Source organism: Lactuca sativa, chromosome 9, assembly GCF_002870075.4.
Source record: "Lactuca sativa cultivar Salinas chromosome 9, Lsat_Salinas_v11, whole genome shotgun sequence".
Classification (NCBI taxonomy): Eukaryota; Viridiplantae; Streptophyta; class Magnoliopsida; order Asterales; family Asteraceae; genus Lactuca; species Lactuca sativa.
The window spans coordinates 87,279,222-87,295,313 of NC_056631.2; the positions used below are offsets into that span (position 1 = coordinate 87,279,222).

General features: G+C 33.3%; 2 protein-coding genes across 2 annotated transcripts; both read right to left on the reverse strand.

Annotated features, from left to right (window-relative positions):
• Positions 1-5,726: 5,726 nt before the first annotated feature.
• LOC128129194 (uncharacterized) lies at positions 5,727-7,061 on the reverse strand. Its single transcript, XM_052767850.1, has 2 exons — positions 6,665-7,061; positions 5,727-6,548 (listed from the first exon to the last, which is right to left on the reverse strand). Exons 1-2 carry the CDS (start codon positions 6,815-6,817, stop codon positions 6,135-6,137), a joined length of 567 nt encoding a protein of 188 aa, XP_052623810.1. The 5' UTR covers positions 6,818-7,061; the 3' UTR covers positions 5,727-6,134.
• A 460-nt stretch (positions 7,062-7,521) lies between these two features.
• Positions 7,522-10,235, reverse strand: LOC128129193 (uncharacterized). Its single transcript, XM_052767849.1, has 7 exons — positions 10,146-10,235; positions 8,832-9,430; positions 8,602-8,743; positions 8,367-8,510; positions 7,915-8,286; positions 7,761-7,832; positions 7,522-7,669 (listed from the first exon to the last, which is right to left on the reverse strand). The coding sequence occupies exons 1-7, from the start codon at positions 10,176-10,178 to the stop codon at positions 7,556-7,558; spliced, it is 1,476 nt and encodes a 491-aa protein (XP_052623809.1). The 5' UTR covers positions 10,179-10,235; the 3' UTR covers positions 7,522-7,555.
• Between the last annotated feature and the right edge of the window lie 5,857 nt (positions 10,236-16,092).

Genomic DNA, 16,092 nt, shown 5'->3' on the forward strand with positions numbered 1-16,092 from the left:
CAGCCAGGCAGGCCAAGAAACACAGACCGCATTCCATCCCAAGGCGAGGGTCCAATTATAAAAGAGTGTTCTACATGTGGTCAACTAGGACACACGAGAAATAATTGTACTGGAAGGGCGTCTGGTAGCAGAGCAGGTCACATAATTTCTACTGCAGAAATGGCATATAATATTGGTGGTTCAGCGGGTTGCTCACAAACCCATAACGCTGATTTTGATATAAAACAACCTTGAAATTAAGAGTAATGACGAGTTGTTAGCTTATTATGTATTGTAATATTTTTATTAACTCTTACAAGACATTGCTATGCTTTCATATTTTAGTTAAGTTTGTTGATTATAACAATGAATGAAGCCTTTATATTATAAAATATAGTTTGCAGATTTATTTTAACAGTTACAACATGTTATTTAAAAAAAAACAACAAACGATCCTTTGGCAAGCTAATCTGTTTCATGATAATATTACAACAACTTTATAACTAATTTTTAAACTCAGGGAACTGCAACGGGTACTTCTCTTTCTCCATCGTTATATAGTCATCCCTAATTCTCATTTTGTCTTCGAAACGATCCTTTTTTACCATAATGTGTATCAACTGCTCATCCTTCTCAGCAAGCCGTTTTTCAGTCGTTTTGATTGCCTTCTTACTCTTTTTTATCCAATCTTTATGCTCTTTGATTTTGTTTTTATTGAGGTCAATCCATTCTTCAGCTTGTTTGCATTCCGAACCTATATCATTAGCAAGTTGAGTGAGAAGTCGGGATGACTCTTTGTCCTCTTCTTGTTGTGCTTCAGCCTTCTTTAATTCTTCAAAATTTTCATGTGACATATATGACCCGGCTGAAGAGGGTGTAAAAAAAGGGTCTACCGAATCACAGTAGTAACAATCTACTTCGTTGCATGAGCAAATTTCGAATTTGTGTGAGGAACTCATAATAAAATCGATGTTGTATTAAACTGGAGCAATAAGTGGTATTTATACATACTAGACAGTAATGAGAAGTCCAAGTTTGAAATGACTAGACAGTAATGACAAGTCACTGTAGTAACCTGCACATCCCAGTGGGTCCCTTAAGTGACAAGAGATCAATGACAGTTTGACATGACAAAACACTGCATAAAGCTGAAATTCGTAGTCCAAATATAACCATTTCGCAGTCAAAGTATTATTTCATAGTCTATTTATTTATATAAATAGATGTTTAAGATCTATAAACCAAACACCCAAATCACCTAAACGAAACGAATTCCCATTATTAGAAATGTCGTCGAATGCAGCAAGTTCTTCGAATGAATTACCTGGTTCCAATTCTGAAAGGCCATGGACGACAAACGAGGTGTTACTTCTAACACGGTGCTGGCTAAGTGTTAAGGATGGTGAACCGTTACTTGCTCCCCCGCATTGCCTAATTGGTGATGAATGGAGTCGCATCACATCTTTGTTTAACCATGAGATGGGAGAAGGGCAAAAAAGAGAAAAATCAGATGTTGTTACTAAGTGGACGGATGTAAAGGAGGAAGTGACATGGTTCAATCGAGCATGTAGTTATGCGAAACGTAACAATGTTCGTTGTCGTGACGAAGAAGAGTTCTTGGAAGTTGTTACAGAGTTTTACATCTTTGAGCATGAAGGCAGAGACTTCGAATATGAGGAAGTTTGGAAGGTTGTTAGAGATAAACAGTATTTCAAGTAGACCGCTCTAATTTGTGTTAAGAATAAGCCATGGACTTGTGTTTTACGTTAATGCTTTGTTCGTATTATGTTGTTTTTTTCATGTAATTGTTGTGATGTTTTAATGGTTCATGGAATCTTGTTACTAATGTATTCTAATATATTTTGATAACTAATGCAATGGCCATTTATTAACTCAAGTTAATCATACGAGTTTCTCACATAATAAACTAAAATATATATATATATATATATATATATATATATATATATATATATATATATATATATATATATATATATTAACTCAACTTAATCATACGAGTTTCTCACATACTAAACTAAAATATATTTTAAACATATGAAACACATACGAATTACATACGAAATACATGAAAATAACCTAGTACTCACATAATAAACTAAAATAGATTTTAAACAAACGAAATACATACGAAATACATAAGAAATACATGAAAATAACCTAGTACATGAAAATAACCTAGTACTGAAATAATAAACTAAAATAGATTTTAAACAAACGGGATATATTTCAAAATATTCCAAGGGGCTTCAAACTGGAATTCCAACCCGTTACTTAATGACTTGTATTCCTCCTTAGCAGCTTCCAAGATGACATCCTCAGTAGCATTTAGACGGGCGTCGTCAATTTTGGTATAAAGATCGTTGAATAATAGAACTTCGGTTTTCATTTCATACCATCTTGCTAAGATGTCTAGTTCGTCACGATCGTTTCTTGTAGCCATTCGGTTTGCAGCATTGAAAATATTTGTTAGACGGCTCCAAAACATTGGATCATTCAACTTGCTTGTCTCGTACACATGAATATAAGCATGTGTAAGAACCAAGAACTCTTCATTGCTCCATGATATAGAAGTCATTTGGATTGAAACAAAGAGGGTAGAATCTAAAAAACAATATTTGAACAACTATATTGGTTAATTTAATAACGTTTTGCGTGTAACTTAGGGTCAATTTATAGTAGTTTCTACACAAAATCGCAGTCCAAACTTCTAATATGTCTGCAATTCATAGTCAAAATTAACTGACGAATGCAGTGTACTATACTTATAACACAACAGATCACTGTTCGAGTTGACAATTCATCCCCGGTTGAATGACAACACAATACATTGCTGTTTGAGTTGACAACTCATTGCACCAGGAAAAGTAAGGAGTCGTTATAAATAGATTTCAATATCCGTTGTAATTGTATTCTATTACTTCCCTCCTTGCAATTATGGACTCACCACGTATATGGAGGAACGCAGAGGAGGTCGCTTTGGTTCAAGCTTGGATTACAACTGTAGAGGTGGATTTTCCACCGGGTCCCCCACAAGTTCGTGCCGGATCATTTTGGTCTCGTGTCTGTCATTTGTTTCACCATTTAATGAACCGCACTCAATATCGAAGAAGAAGAGATGTCAAAGCGAAGTTTCTGGATATGAAAATGAAGGTGAAACAATTTCAACGTATTTATAACGAGTTGGATAACGAACATGCAAATACGGATGAAGACATTCTACGACAGGTGGCTTTGGAACTATACCGCTTTCAATACGATGGTAGCGAGTTTACCCACTTAGATGCATGGAATGTTTTAAAGAATGTCCCTTATTTTTAATATGCATGTTGGTTAAGTTAATTGTTTTTCGTTATTTAAGTTGCTTGTTGTTGTATGTGTCTAGTCGTTACTATTTAATAAACGTCCATTTCTTTTAATGTATGTTGTTCCCTCAATAGCCAATATTTAGAAAGCAATAAAATAAAATCGGGGTACATAAATAACTAACACATAATACGACATAAAAAATAAACTGGGTACATGGATAACTAATACGTAACACAGCAGTAAAATAAAAACAGAGTACATAAAAAACTAATACATAATACTACATAAAACATAAATGTGCTACATGAATAACTACTGCATTGAGGGAGGTAACAGGACCACCGTTTCATTTGGTATTTCCCAATGCTCATATGATGGTATACCATTCACCAACTCAGATCCATATGCAACTCGATACACATAATTAGTGAACTTGTATTCAACCATTCTCTGAATGGACTCAGATGTACGGGTTCTTAGACATGCTATAGCGTGGCCACATGGTATACCGCTTTTTTGCCATTTACCACAACTACATACCCTTCGTTCAAGTTGTACGTTGTTGGTGGCAAAAGTGTCATGGACTTCAAATGTATCCCCATACAAACGTTTTGCATTACAATTGTAAGACTTGCTGAGACTTTTTTGAACCTTACTCTCAACGTAAGGGGTCAATCCACCAGACAACCTCCCTGTAAAATTTGATATTTTAATAAAAATAGCAGCACAATAAAAAAAACAAAACATAACAATCTCCCTTACCAGCCAGTTCGGCCCGCTCAGCATACTTTGATTTTATCGACGTGGTGGTTAACTCAATTATCGTTGTTATAGGAAACTCACGTGAGGATATAATTTGCAAAATTTCAGGGACGTCAATCGATTTAACATTGTAACGTATTTTTGGGAAAAATGCTCTTGTCCATTTTGAAATCGGTATATCGTCAAGCCAATAAATTGGACTCATAAGCAAGGTGCAGAAAGGTGGTTGCCTACATGTACTTTGCAACCTTTCGAAACACAAGTAAAAATCATCAACGCTATATGCATTGCATGACTTCCAAAACAACGATTCGACTTCCGTATTGTTATGTCCGATAGACTCACGTATCTTTCGAGCTATATCTTTAGGACAATATCCATGATAGGAATCCGGGTAGGCACTGTCAACACCAAAGTCTATGTTATCACACATGTTGCTTATGAAACCAACCTCTGTGTCCTCACCTAAACAATCTCTTAACCTCATCATGAACCATCTCCATGATTCTTCACACTGTAAGGTTCCCAAACCAAGTGCTAAGAGTAGTGGCTCATGATTTCCATCTAAAGCCACTGCGAAGTACATTGTTGTCAGAAAGCTCCCAAGAAGGGGTAAATAACCTACATATATCAGCGGTATCATGCACCTAAGGAAGGTACGAATCTACATAAAAACGAAGACATATTAGTGTTATGTAAGAACTAATCGACATAGATTACCATGAAATATTGTATAACTCAATAAAAGAAGTATGTTATACCACGCAACCTAAAGCCACAAAACAGAATTGAAAGCGGTTGTTATCGGTTTTCTTAATGGCTGTGAAGGTATTAGGATTTGTTCTTTGAAGGTTATGCAAGAAAATTGGTAGTTGAGAAAAGGTTCTTTGGCTGTGACTACTCATTTTCAATACCGATAATTGTGCTCTACAATGATCACACAAATGGAATTATAAATAGAAGATATTGTATCTCTACTGATCAAAATTCATAGTTTAACCCTTTAAATTCGTAGTTGAACTTTTATGAATTCATAGTCAAACCAGTTCATTTCATAGTCAAATTTCACTGACCGACATGACAATACTACAGAATGTACTTGTCTGCATTTCATAGTTGAACTTTTATGAATTCATAGTCAAACCAGTTCATTTCATAGTCAAATTTCACTGACCGACATGACAATACTACAGAATGTACTTGTCTGCATTTCATAGTTGAACTTTTATGAATTCATAGTCAAACCAGTTCATTTCATAGTCAAATTTCACTGACCGACATGACAATACTACAGAATGTACTTGTCTGCATTTCATAGTTGAACTTTTATGAATTCATAGTCAAACCAGTTCATTTCATAGTCAAAAAGAATTGTCCGTTATATGATTTATTCTATAAATGGGTGTCACTCATTATGAAAAAATTTAACTGAGAAAGTAACTCCGATTTAAAAGAATAAGAAGGCTAATGGCATACTGCAATTGTGGAGGAGAACGTATCGTTAGGATTTCGGGTACAGCTAAAAACCCAGGAAGATTGTTCTACGCTTGCCCGTATTTGGTATCATGTTCTTACCGTCATTCAAATTTAAACCCTTGTGTTTACATGACACAAATTTATTTTCTTACTGTGGATATTAAATTTAACAGGGACCAAAATGCGGGTTTATCAGTTGGGTTGATGAAGAGAAGGACCAATCTTCTATGGTAATAGCTAAAGTAGCTAACTCTAATAAGCTCTTTCAATCAGAAAATAAGAAGTTAAAGATAGCGTTGGTTTGTAGTTGGGTGTTGTTCTTGGCAGTTCTTGTTTACAAGTTGTAAGTTTTTCAATATTGTTTTTATGGTTTTGAAGTTGTTTGGTCAATAAATTGTTGTATTTGTAACGTTAAAACAAAAGTTGTGGTCGTTCTTATGTTGAATTTATTGATAAGTAATTAGTAGGTCATTAAATTGTTGTAATTGTCGTAACGTTATATTTTTTGTCATCCGTTGAGTAAACTCTAAAGATAAACTAATAATGAAATCCAACATTAATTTGTATATACATTTAATATAATCCAACTACAGAGGAGCAAGACTAGACCCCCAAATAATTTTTGCCATCCGGAGACGGAACTCTAAAGCTGCGTTCTTTGGGTCAATAAGAACACGTATTGGTTGACCTGAAACCAATTGCTCCATAAACATACAAAGAAAAACACCGCAATCTCCCAAATGACTACTTTGTTGGGGAACATTTTCTTCATAAATGAATTGCATATTCAATGGAATCCTTGGGATGTTCCTCCGCGCCCAATACTTAATCTTGTCCAAATAATTTGCCACCCGACGTTCAAATTTGGAAAAGATTCCTTCGGATTGGAATTTTTCATAAGCACCTCTACCAAGACTGTCATAAATATGCACTTCCATTGACGCTAATCGTAGTTCCCCAAATAGCCAATGATTAGGGGATGAATGAATCGGCAATAAGACCTGTATAAGGATCAGAAAATAAAATTATGTTTATTTACATCACAATACAAAAACATCACAATACAAAAACATAACAAAAAAACGATATTATTTTCAATATAAACTATTAAGTTTACCGTATCAACATCCCACCAAGCAACCATGAAGTTAGGGTATGTAGCAATACCAGCCATAAACGCCCTCCAGTCCTGTCCTTCTTCCAAAGCATGAGAAACAAAAAAATTTGGAGGCATTATTGTATGTCGGTCGCTCTCAAACCGTCTCTCCATCAAAAGTCGGTACCAAATGGTTATATGCTGCACACATGATACTTTTGTTATTGACTAAAAAACAATTAACTTTTAAAAGAATTAATTAACAATTTATTTACCGCTGACTCCAACCATCCGTCGTGTGTATGCCCAAACAATGAGCTCCAAAAATCTCTATCTAACACGAAATTAAACAAACGATGCTGCACATCGTATGAATGCAATACATAATTTTGGATGACATCCTCACCGCCTGCTACGTAAGGTTGCAGGCGCAACATGGAGAAGTCATGAGCAACACCAAAAACTGGAGGAGGAACGGGGCATGTTGATTTCGTACCAACCTTCTTTTTTGTTCTTCTTTTTTGTTTCGGTGTCGTGTGCAACTAAAAACAATATTCATATGTTTAAATGTATATCTTTCAGATAATTCACATAAAGATAGATAATTCACATAAACATAAAATCATCAGTTTATAAATAAAACGAATACCTCGGTGTAAGGAGTGCATAAAAATTGTGATGGTTTTCGACTCCTAGGTTTATCGGGTGTAACTTCTTTGTCATCATCATCATCATGAAAATAATCTACATTTCCCGTTATTATTAGTTCGTCTTCATCCGGCACATCATCATCAAATTTGTTCCCTGCATTGTCATTCCTCTCCTCCCACTCCTACATTAAAGATAATACTTTATACTTAATAACGAAATACACATAATTTAATAAGCAATAATATCTAAATAAACAAAATATTAATATAATATTAATGTAACTATAATAACCTCTTTAACTTCACTATAATCGTTTACATCAAACACATCATCATCAAATTTGTTCCCCGCATACTGATTACTCTCCTCCAACACCTACATTAAAAATATAACTTTTTACTTAATAACGAAAGACACTTTATTAAAAAGTAATTATTAAAATCGTAAAGGTAACATCTATAACAACCTTGTCGTCTTGAGTATCACCAAAAACATTTTGAGTTGTATTGTTTTTATTCATCTCTTCATCTTGCACAACCTATATTTTCAAATATAAAATATGAACACAGGTATTCATATATGTTAATAAAATTTAATAAATAATGTAGCGTGTAACTAACCTGTTCATCATAATTTCTTTGTGACACTGTCGGGTCCTCAAAAAAAATGTCGTTCCAAAATTGGTCATTATTCACTTCTTCAACAAAAACCTCTGTAGGTTTTTGTTGATTCATAAACACATGCTGCTCCAGTGCATGTACCCGTTTCAACAACTCGTCTAGCTTGTGTTTCCCACTGCCCCGACCTCTACCATGAGAGCGACCACTGGACGACATACTAGACGAAGATTCGTCTTGTCTCCTAAAATGGTCCCGTACTGGGGATGGAACTGCTTTCCCTTCACCATATACATACTCTTGAAATGACATATAATAAAAAGATGTCATCTCACCATCACCCGGTAACATGTTTTGTCTTGGTGGTAGCCCCTCCTAAAAAATTAAACATATTAAAAATGCATATAAAACTATAATAATCAACTTTATTAATAATAAACGAATTATTTTTAAACCTGCATCTTTGACCAAATCTTGTTCACGTCAACCCATTTCAATTTTTTTGTTCCGCTCCATCTTTTCATCCGAGGCAAGTCTTTATTTTTTCTCAATGCAAATCCACATGCACGAACAGCCGGAATCATCTCATATATCCATATCTACAATTTTGTACAATAACAGTAATAAAAGTTAAAATTAAAATAAAAAATATAACAATAAAACAATTTAAATAAAATAAAATTTTTATACCCTAATTGGAGCCGTAAATCCTGAGACGGAATACTTTAAAGTTTGACCACGCTCAGGAAGTGATAAATAATGATGTATCTTATTCCACGTATCCTCAAGGTCAACATAAGTAAAATCCCATAGATAGCTACCCCAAGCGAAGCTAACAAAACAAAAAAAAAAAACAAAATTGATTATTATATAAATTATAACTTTAATAAAATAGAACTTTTAACGTAAAGAAAATATACCTATTCCAGAGATCCAAATTCTCAGCCAAAAAAAACCAATCTTGTGGCACCCGATCGTTAACTTCTTTGCCCAAAAAACCTTCACACAAAATGTATATCAAACATACTCTAACTGCATCAAGGTCGTCAAGTGCTAAGAATGTTTGATTTAAAATTAAACTTTTCAAGTCGCCGATTTTCACCGAACTATTAGTATGGTCCGGAAATAGCCGTTCACGCAGTAAACATCTTTTTTTACTGCTTATTAATTTTTCCGACCCTTTTCTCCCAATGTTTTTTGGATACTCCCCAAAATTGAAGCCGGTAATCAAACAAAACTCTTCCGGCCCATAAACCATTTTGGTATTGCCTACTCGAAAATATAAACGTTTTATTCCATCTGGAGATAAAACAGGGTCCGGCCGGATCTGATGAAGGAACATTTTATGAAACAATAAAGCGTCCCCTTGTAAACGAGGGACATCAATAAAATAGCCAAAGACGGTATTTCTGAAAATAGCACGTCGGGCATCATCTAAAACTTCAAAGACTTCCCATATGTTACCGCCAGAGCCTTTTAGGTTCGCAAAGGCTTTCGTATTCATTAAACTAAAATCATGCTGCAAAAAAAAAACACAAAAACAAATTAGATAACTAAAAAATATTTTTTTTTTTAAATATATGATTACGAACTGCAAATACTTTCTTAATTACTAATATATATATATTTCCCCGATAAAAAACAATAACATACACATATATAAACAATTTTCCAAGTTATACAACAAATATATTTACGATAGAAAACAATATCATATATAAATATTTTCAACTTAAACATATTTTCAACTTAAACAAATTTTCAACTTAAACGATAAATATATAAACAATTTTTATCTTTCTAATTAAAACTAACATTATATAACCATATAAACAAAAAAATTTAAAAATAAAACGACAACCAAACTAACAATTTTCCAAGTTATACGACTACTTTATACAAAATTTTCAACTTATACGACAAATAAAAACAATTTCTAACAATATATATACGACAAATTTTCAACTTATACAAACAACTATTTTGCAGTTTCTACTAAAAAAACTTACAAGATTTCAAGTTATACAATAACTAAAAAAACTACAAAAACAAATTGTAAACATTATCTACGCAGTCTCTACTTGTCTCTACTTGCATTTAAACTTCAAGTATACTAAAAATATACTAAAACTATCAATCAAACACAACAAAATTACCATTTTTTAACACTAAATAATACAAAAATTGATAAAAAAAAAAAAAAACTTTAAACATTAAAAGAGTTAAAATCTAACCATATTTGCGGGATTGTTGACATAATCTTCCATTTTCTTCAAAAACTAGCCAAAATTCCGAGAGAAGCCCAAAGTTAGAGAGAGTTTTTGTGTAGAGAATGGTGAAAATGAAAAAAAAAAAAACGTTTTTATACCTAAAAATCACCCATTTCGCAGATGAGAAGGCCCCATCTGCGAAATGGGCATCTCATCTGCGAATGTACAAGTGCCTGAAGCACAACTGTGCTTCAGGCACTTGTACATTCGCAGATGAGATGCCCATTTCGCAGATGGGGCCTTCTCACCTGCGAAATGGGTGGCTATTTTTGTAATCCCGATTTTTTTTGGCTATTTTTGTAATGCAATTAGTATAATTGGCTATTTTTGTCATTTTCTCTTATTTATAAACTTAATGAATAATGTAACTCTAAATTTGGAGTTCATTTTTAATAATAACTTTATAATTAATCTAAAAATAATAAAGTGGTATCGAACATGAAATAATTCGACTTTTTATATGAAAATAAAATAACTATATTTATATAGATATATTGAGGGATAATGACTTAAAAGGTTAATATATTTTTCAATTTGTATACATTTGGTCACTGAGTTTTTTTTTTTTCGTCCACATTTACCCCTTAAATTTGTTGAACTATACACTCTCAGTCTTTATGACCGGTTACTCCAGGTTAGCCGGGAAAAATGATTTAATAGGGTAATATATTTTTCATTTTGTACACGTTTAGTCCTTAATATTTTTGTACACATTTAGTCCTTAATATTTTTTTGTTTCAAAATAAGTTATTTTTGTTTTTGTACACATTCAGTACTTATGAATGTTTTCTTTAGGTTTTTCTCACGACATCTTACATGGGACAATCATTGATGAAGTGTGTGAGGCTGTTGATGTTTATGTGTAATGTCTCATTTTCACAACCAAAAAATTTCATTTTTAAATAAGGCAAAACTCCCTAATTATAAATCCATTATTAAGAAAAAAACGTTTATTCCAAAATACATTTATCGAAAATCAGAGTGATATAAGAAAATGTGTAATCCTCATAATGTTGATGAGTGTGTATAGCCATGCATTCGCCTTCCCACGCCCAACGATAGAACCTAAAAACATAAACAACTGGGTAACCACAAAGTTTAGTGAGTTTCCCCCAAAATACCCAACACAACAAACGTATTATTATGCATAACGGACCCACACTCATTAGATTGGTACACCTTGGCCCAACCAGTCATCAAACTGGAATGCCAACATGCAACAAGGCCAATCAGTAATCGGACTGGAATATTCAGGGTTTGTTGGTATGACGCCTTAATCCAACCGCTCTTCTTGAGTCTTCGTGCCTACAGCTTATAGTCGGCCTGCACCAGGTATCTTGGCCTACAACATATAGCAGAACCACTTGAAACTATCCCACCACCATATGGCTATCCCACATAAAATGTCGTGAGAAAAACCTAAAGAAATCATTCATAAGTACTGGATGAATAAACAAACAAAAATGACTTATTTTGCAATAAAAAAAATATTAAGGACTAAATGTGTACAAAAATATTAAGAACTAAATGTGTATAAAATGATAAATATATTACCCTATTAAGTCATTTTTACCGGCTAACATGGAGTAGCCGATCATAATGACTAAATGTGTACAATTTAACAAGTTGAAGGGGTAAATATGGACGAAAAAAAAACTCAGTGACTAAATGTGTACAAATCAAAAAATATATTACCTTTTTAAGTCATTATCCCATATATTGAAGATGCACTAAGTATTTATATTTTGTTTGTATATGATAATTTCAAAATTCTTTTCTACGACAATAATCGTTCACAAATAAATGTTTGGATATCATAAATATTATAATAAGTAATTTTTATGGTTTCAAAAGTATATAAACATTAACATATACATATATGAACAAATTATTTTTTATTGAGAAGCAAAGTGAATATCTTAATTATAGATTATTCAGATAATATAATATATTTGGATTAACAGTACATGTTTACTATCTATACTAAAAAAAAGTAACTACTCGTTACTATTGCTTAAGTTGTTACTGCCAATATGTTTGTCGCTAGGGTAAGCATTTGGACCGGTGAACTGGACTGGACCGTTTTTTTGGATCACCGGACCGGCTCTCAGTTCTAGGAATCCATCAAAACCGGTTTGGTTTTTTTCCCGGTCCGGTCCGGTTTTTACTGGATTTAGAACCGGTTGGACCCGATTTAAAAAAAAATTGTAATCTGTGAAAATTTTTAAACAACCATAACTTATTCGTTTTAAGTCGGATTAACACGCGGTTTTTTCCAACGTTTAATATACAGTTTGTAAATGAATTTAGACTATAATTTTGTTGATTTTGGTATTATATTCAATGAGTTACAGTCTTTCAAAGTTTAACTATCAAAGTTGAAAATTTTCAGCTTTTCAACAACATTTTTAAAATTTTGTAATTTGTGAAAATTTTTAAATAACCATAACTCATTCGTTTTAAGTCGGATTGACACGCGGCTTTTTCCAACGTTTAATTTACAGTTTGTAGATGAATTTAGACTATAATGTTATTGATTTTGGTATTATATTGAATGAGTTACAATTTTTCAAAGTTAAGTTATCAAAGCTGAAAATTTTCAGCTTTTCAGCAAGATTTTTAAAAATTTTGTAATCTGTAAATTTTTTTAAACGACCACAACTCATTCATTTTAAGTCGGATTTGATGGGTTTTGGTCATAAGACATCCTATGTGCTCATACAAACCCTAATGCTTGGATCTAGGTTTCTCTATTGTACATGCTTTGAATCCAAGACTGTAAACCCTAATTCTAGCATATAGAAATCAATATTAACATATAATTAGGTTTAAGATATGACCTTGATTGTTATGTAGCAATAACAATCCCAATTCCTCCTTGAATTGAGTTTGGAAGGCTTAGAGTCACACGTGTCGCTCCTCTAATGGCTCACAAACACCATAAGCAAGAGGATGAAGAGGAGAGAGGTTAGAGGCTGCCCAAAACGTGTGAAAACCCTAGCAAGAAGCTTAGCCACGTTTTTGGTCCTTAAGGTATCTATATATAGTGAGGCTATTAGGGTTATCTAACAAGGAAACCCTAATTTGGTTGCTTAAGCCCTAAGTAACCCATAGACTCCTTTAATCAAGCCCTTGGACAATTTCCTTATGGGCTTCCCATAAGAATTCGTCCACCTCTTGATTTAAGACAATCCATGGCCCAAATTGCAATTATCTTATAATTACAATTTCAGTCCCTTAAGTTTAATTAATCTCTTTTAGTCACAAAACTAATTACCAATTAATTATTGACTAATATTAATTAAACAATATGATTTCTCCTTTAATATATTATTCCCATAATATATTAATAAATCATATTTAATCCTTTCTCTCCATAATTCATCCTATCAAGTTGCTTTGGTGAAGGCAACCCAAAAGGACCATGCACCATCGGGTCAAGTACATACCAAAATAGTTATGGACTTAGACACTAATCCAACAGTCTCCCACTTGGATAAGTCTAATAACTATTCTGCGTATGACTTCAGATCCTGATCTGCAATCGTAGCTTTCCAAAGCCGCTGTCAACTCTGATCCTATCAGATACGCGTGTCCTTAGATAAGGGATCATATATTCCTCCATTCTAGATATCGTATGAGATATGATTTCAAATCATTCTCTTTGTACTATATCTCGATTCCCGATTTATGATGACTGACTAATCGAACAAATCAAATTAGCCCTAGCCCGGCCGAGCATTTACGTTTGTCATCACTAAATCATCGAGGGGCCCAAAGATATTGCTTTTATCCTACTTTGGATAAAAGGAACGGATAAACTTTGATACAATGCTTTCTTGCACTCACTCACCGAATCACACACAACAATATGTTTTATGACACCAAGTTACTAGTGCGTTTACATATTATCAATGTGCAACCGATTTGCAAGATACAACTCACACATCTCAGTTTCAAGAATATAAGATGTTATCGTCTCACCAATCTCTCGTGATACAATCCATGGAGTGATCCAAGTGAGCGTGGGTTTAATCCAATGCTCAAATCATACTCATAAGCACTCATGAACGTTGCAGAAAACATTTGCTTATGTCTAATACTCTTTTAGACAATCCACACACCAATTCACGACAGTCTTCTTTCATATCTACTTCCAACATATGAACGACTGTGGCCCGTTCGAATAATTCGATTATTCTTAATAAATTCAATTATTCTGGAAGTCAAAACATGCAAATGTGAAACACAAGAATAATACTAATCTCATATGGCCTCAAACCTTTGAGTATAAATAAAACACCTTTTATTTATCACCATATCGATTACTCAGTATTTGTCGTTTTGGGTAATCAACTTCTTACTTGAATTATTACACTTGTCCCATGCTCCTAGCATGCACACAATGTTTACCTATGATTCTTACTTTGTGAAATAGACCAAATTGAGCACATTTCCAATCATTCTCATTTCACAACTCCAAATCCTTTTTCATAAGTGAAAGAATATCAAATTCTTGCTACTTATAGAATATGCTAGGTTCTAACACTTTATGCAATGATCCTTTCGTAATGTCACTGCACCAAAGTCACAAAGACTATTGTCAATGATATTACAAAGTCTTCTATCGGGGATTGTTACAAGACAATTCCTTATATATGATGTTTCTCACTCAAAGTACATTCCTTTGAACATCCTTTTGCATAAAAGTTTCTAATCTAGTCATAGATTTTTCAATATTCAATTCCCAATATGGATACATTTCCATATTTTCCATATGACAACTTATTCTTAATAGAATCTTTTCTATTCATAATAATGTCGATATGGTCCATCCAATACCATGCTTCCAACAACTCATAAGCAACCAATCCTCGTCGAACTTTTGATTGTTCTTTGATAGTTGTTTAATTATTTTAGTCAAAACCAATTCTAGTCCCTTTTCCCTCTAAATGCGCTCGACATTTGGAAAATGTTAGAATGGTCAAACATTAAAGCATTTGCAATCGATCCTATACCGGAAGCATATGGGACACAACGCATAATGTTTTATTTGCTATGTTCTCAAAATTCGAATTGTGAAGAGGAATGCCGTACTCATAATCGAAATTTTAAGAACACACTATGTACCCTTGACTAAATTTATTAACATTTCTCAACCTAATCCTTTAGATTTGAAATGAGACATAATATTCTCTCCCTTAATTATAGCAAAACAACTTTACAACCCTTACGACTTTGCAAGGTATAACTCTTGTTTTCTATAACTAATACTGCTAACCTTGCAATACTTTCCTTAATAATCCTACAATCATAACTTTTATGCTCCCACTATCATGATGATTACTATAAAACATAACACTTATGCTCCCACTAGCTTCGACATGTCTTTAGAAACAGCTTAACTTTCAGAAAAACAATGCTTATTGAATTTCTTAAGTTCATGTTTCTAATACTTAGTGCTTTGATAATCTTTTATCAAGGCTTCTTGAACTTATACACCTTTGCCTTTAGATAGTTCATATGTGTGTCTAAACAATTAAGACTAATTGTCAAACCTCACAATTCAAATTATGGAAAGGGATACCGTAACCATAATCGAATTCGAGAATGCAATTTTACAATCACTATCTTAAAATCTCTCTTAGTGAAAGCATTTCCTCACAATCATTTTCATGAAGGAGGAAATCTTATGACACTTAGATTTAAATGGTGTATTTGTTCCTATCCATGTGAATTTGTCAAAACCAAAGTTTACGACAAATTCAAACTCATATGGATCGAACTCTCTTGATCTTGATTTCTTGCCTTCATGGTAGCACAGCAGCCCACCATGTCTTCCAAGTAGTTAAGCAGCTCACCTTTTCTCATCAATGTACTTTCCATTGATCAAGGTCCTTGCCTTTTATGC

Excerpts from the sequence above, each read along its gene's own strand:
- LOC128129194 (XM_052767850.1), bottom strand. The coding sequence starts at position 6,817 with ATGGAGAGACGGTTTGAGAGCGACCGACATACAATAATGCCTCCAAAT. Across the intron at positions 6,549-6,664 it reads CTTGGTGGGATGTTGATACG|GTCTTATTGCCGATTCATTC; the intron begins GTAAACTTAATA and ends ATCCTTATACAG.
- LOC128129193 (XM_052767849.1), bottom strand. The coding sequence starts at position 10,178 with ATGGAAGATTATGTCAACAATCCCGCAAATATG. Across the intron at positions 8,287-8,366 it reads AGATTTGGTCAAAGATGCAG|GAGGGGCTACCACCAAGACA; the intron begins GTTTAAAAATAA and ends TTAATTTTTTAG. Across the intron at positions 7,833-7,914 it reads AAAGAAATTATGATGAACAG|GTTGTGCAAGATGAAGAGAT; the intron begins GTTAGTTACACG and ends TTGAAAATATAG.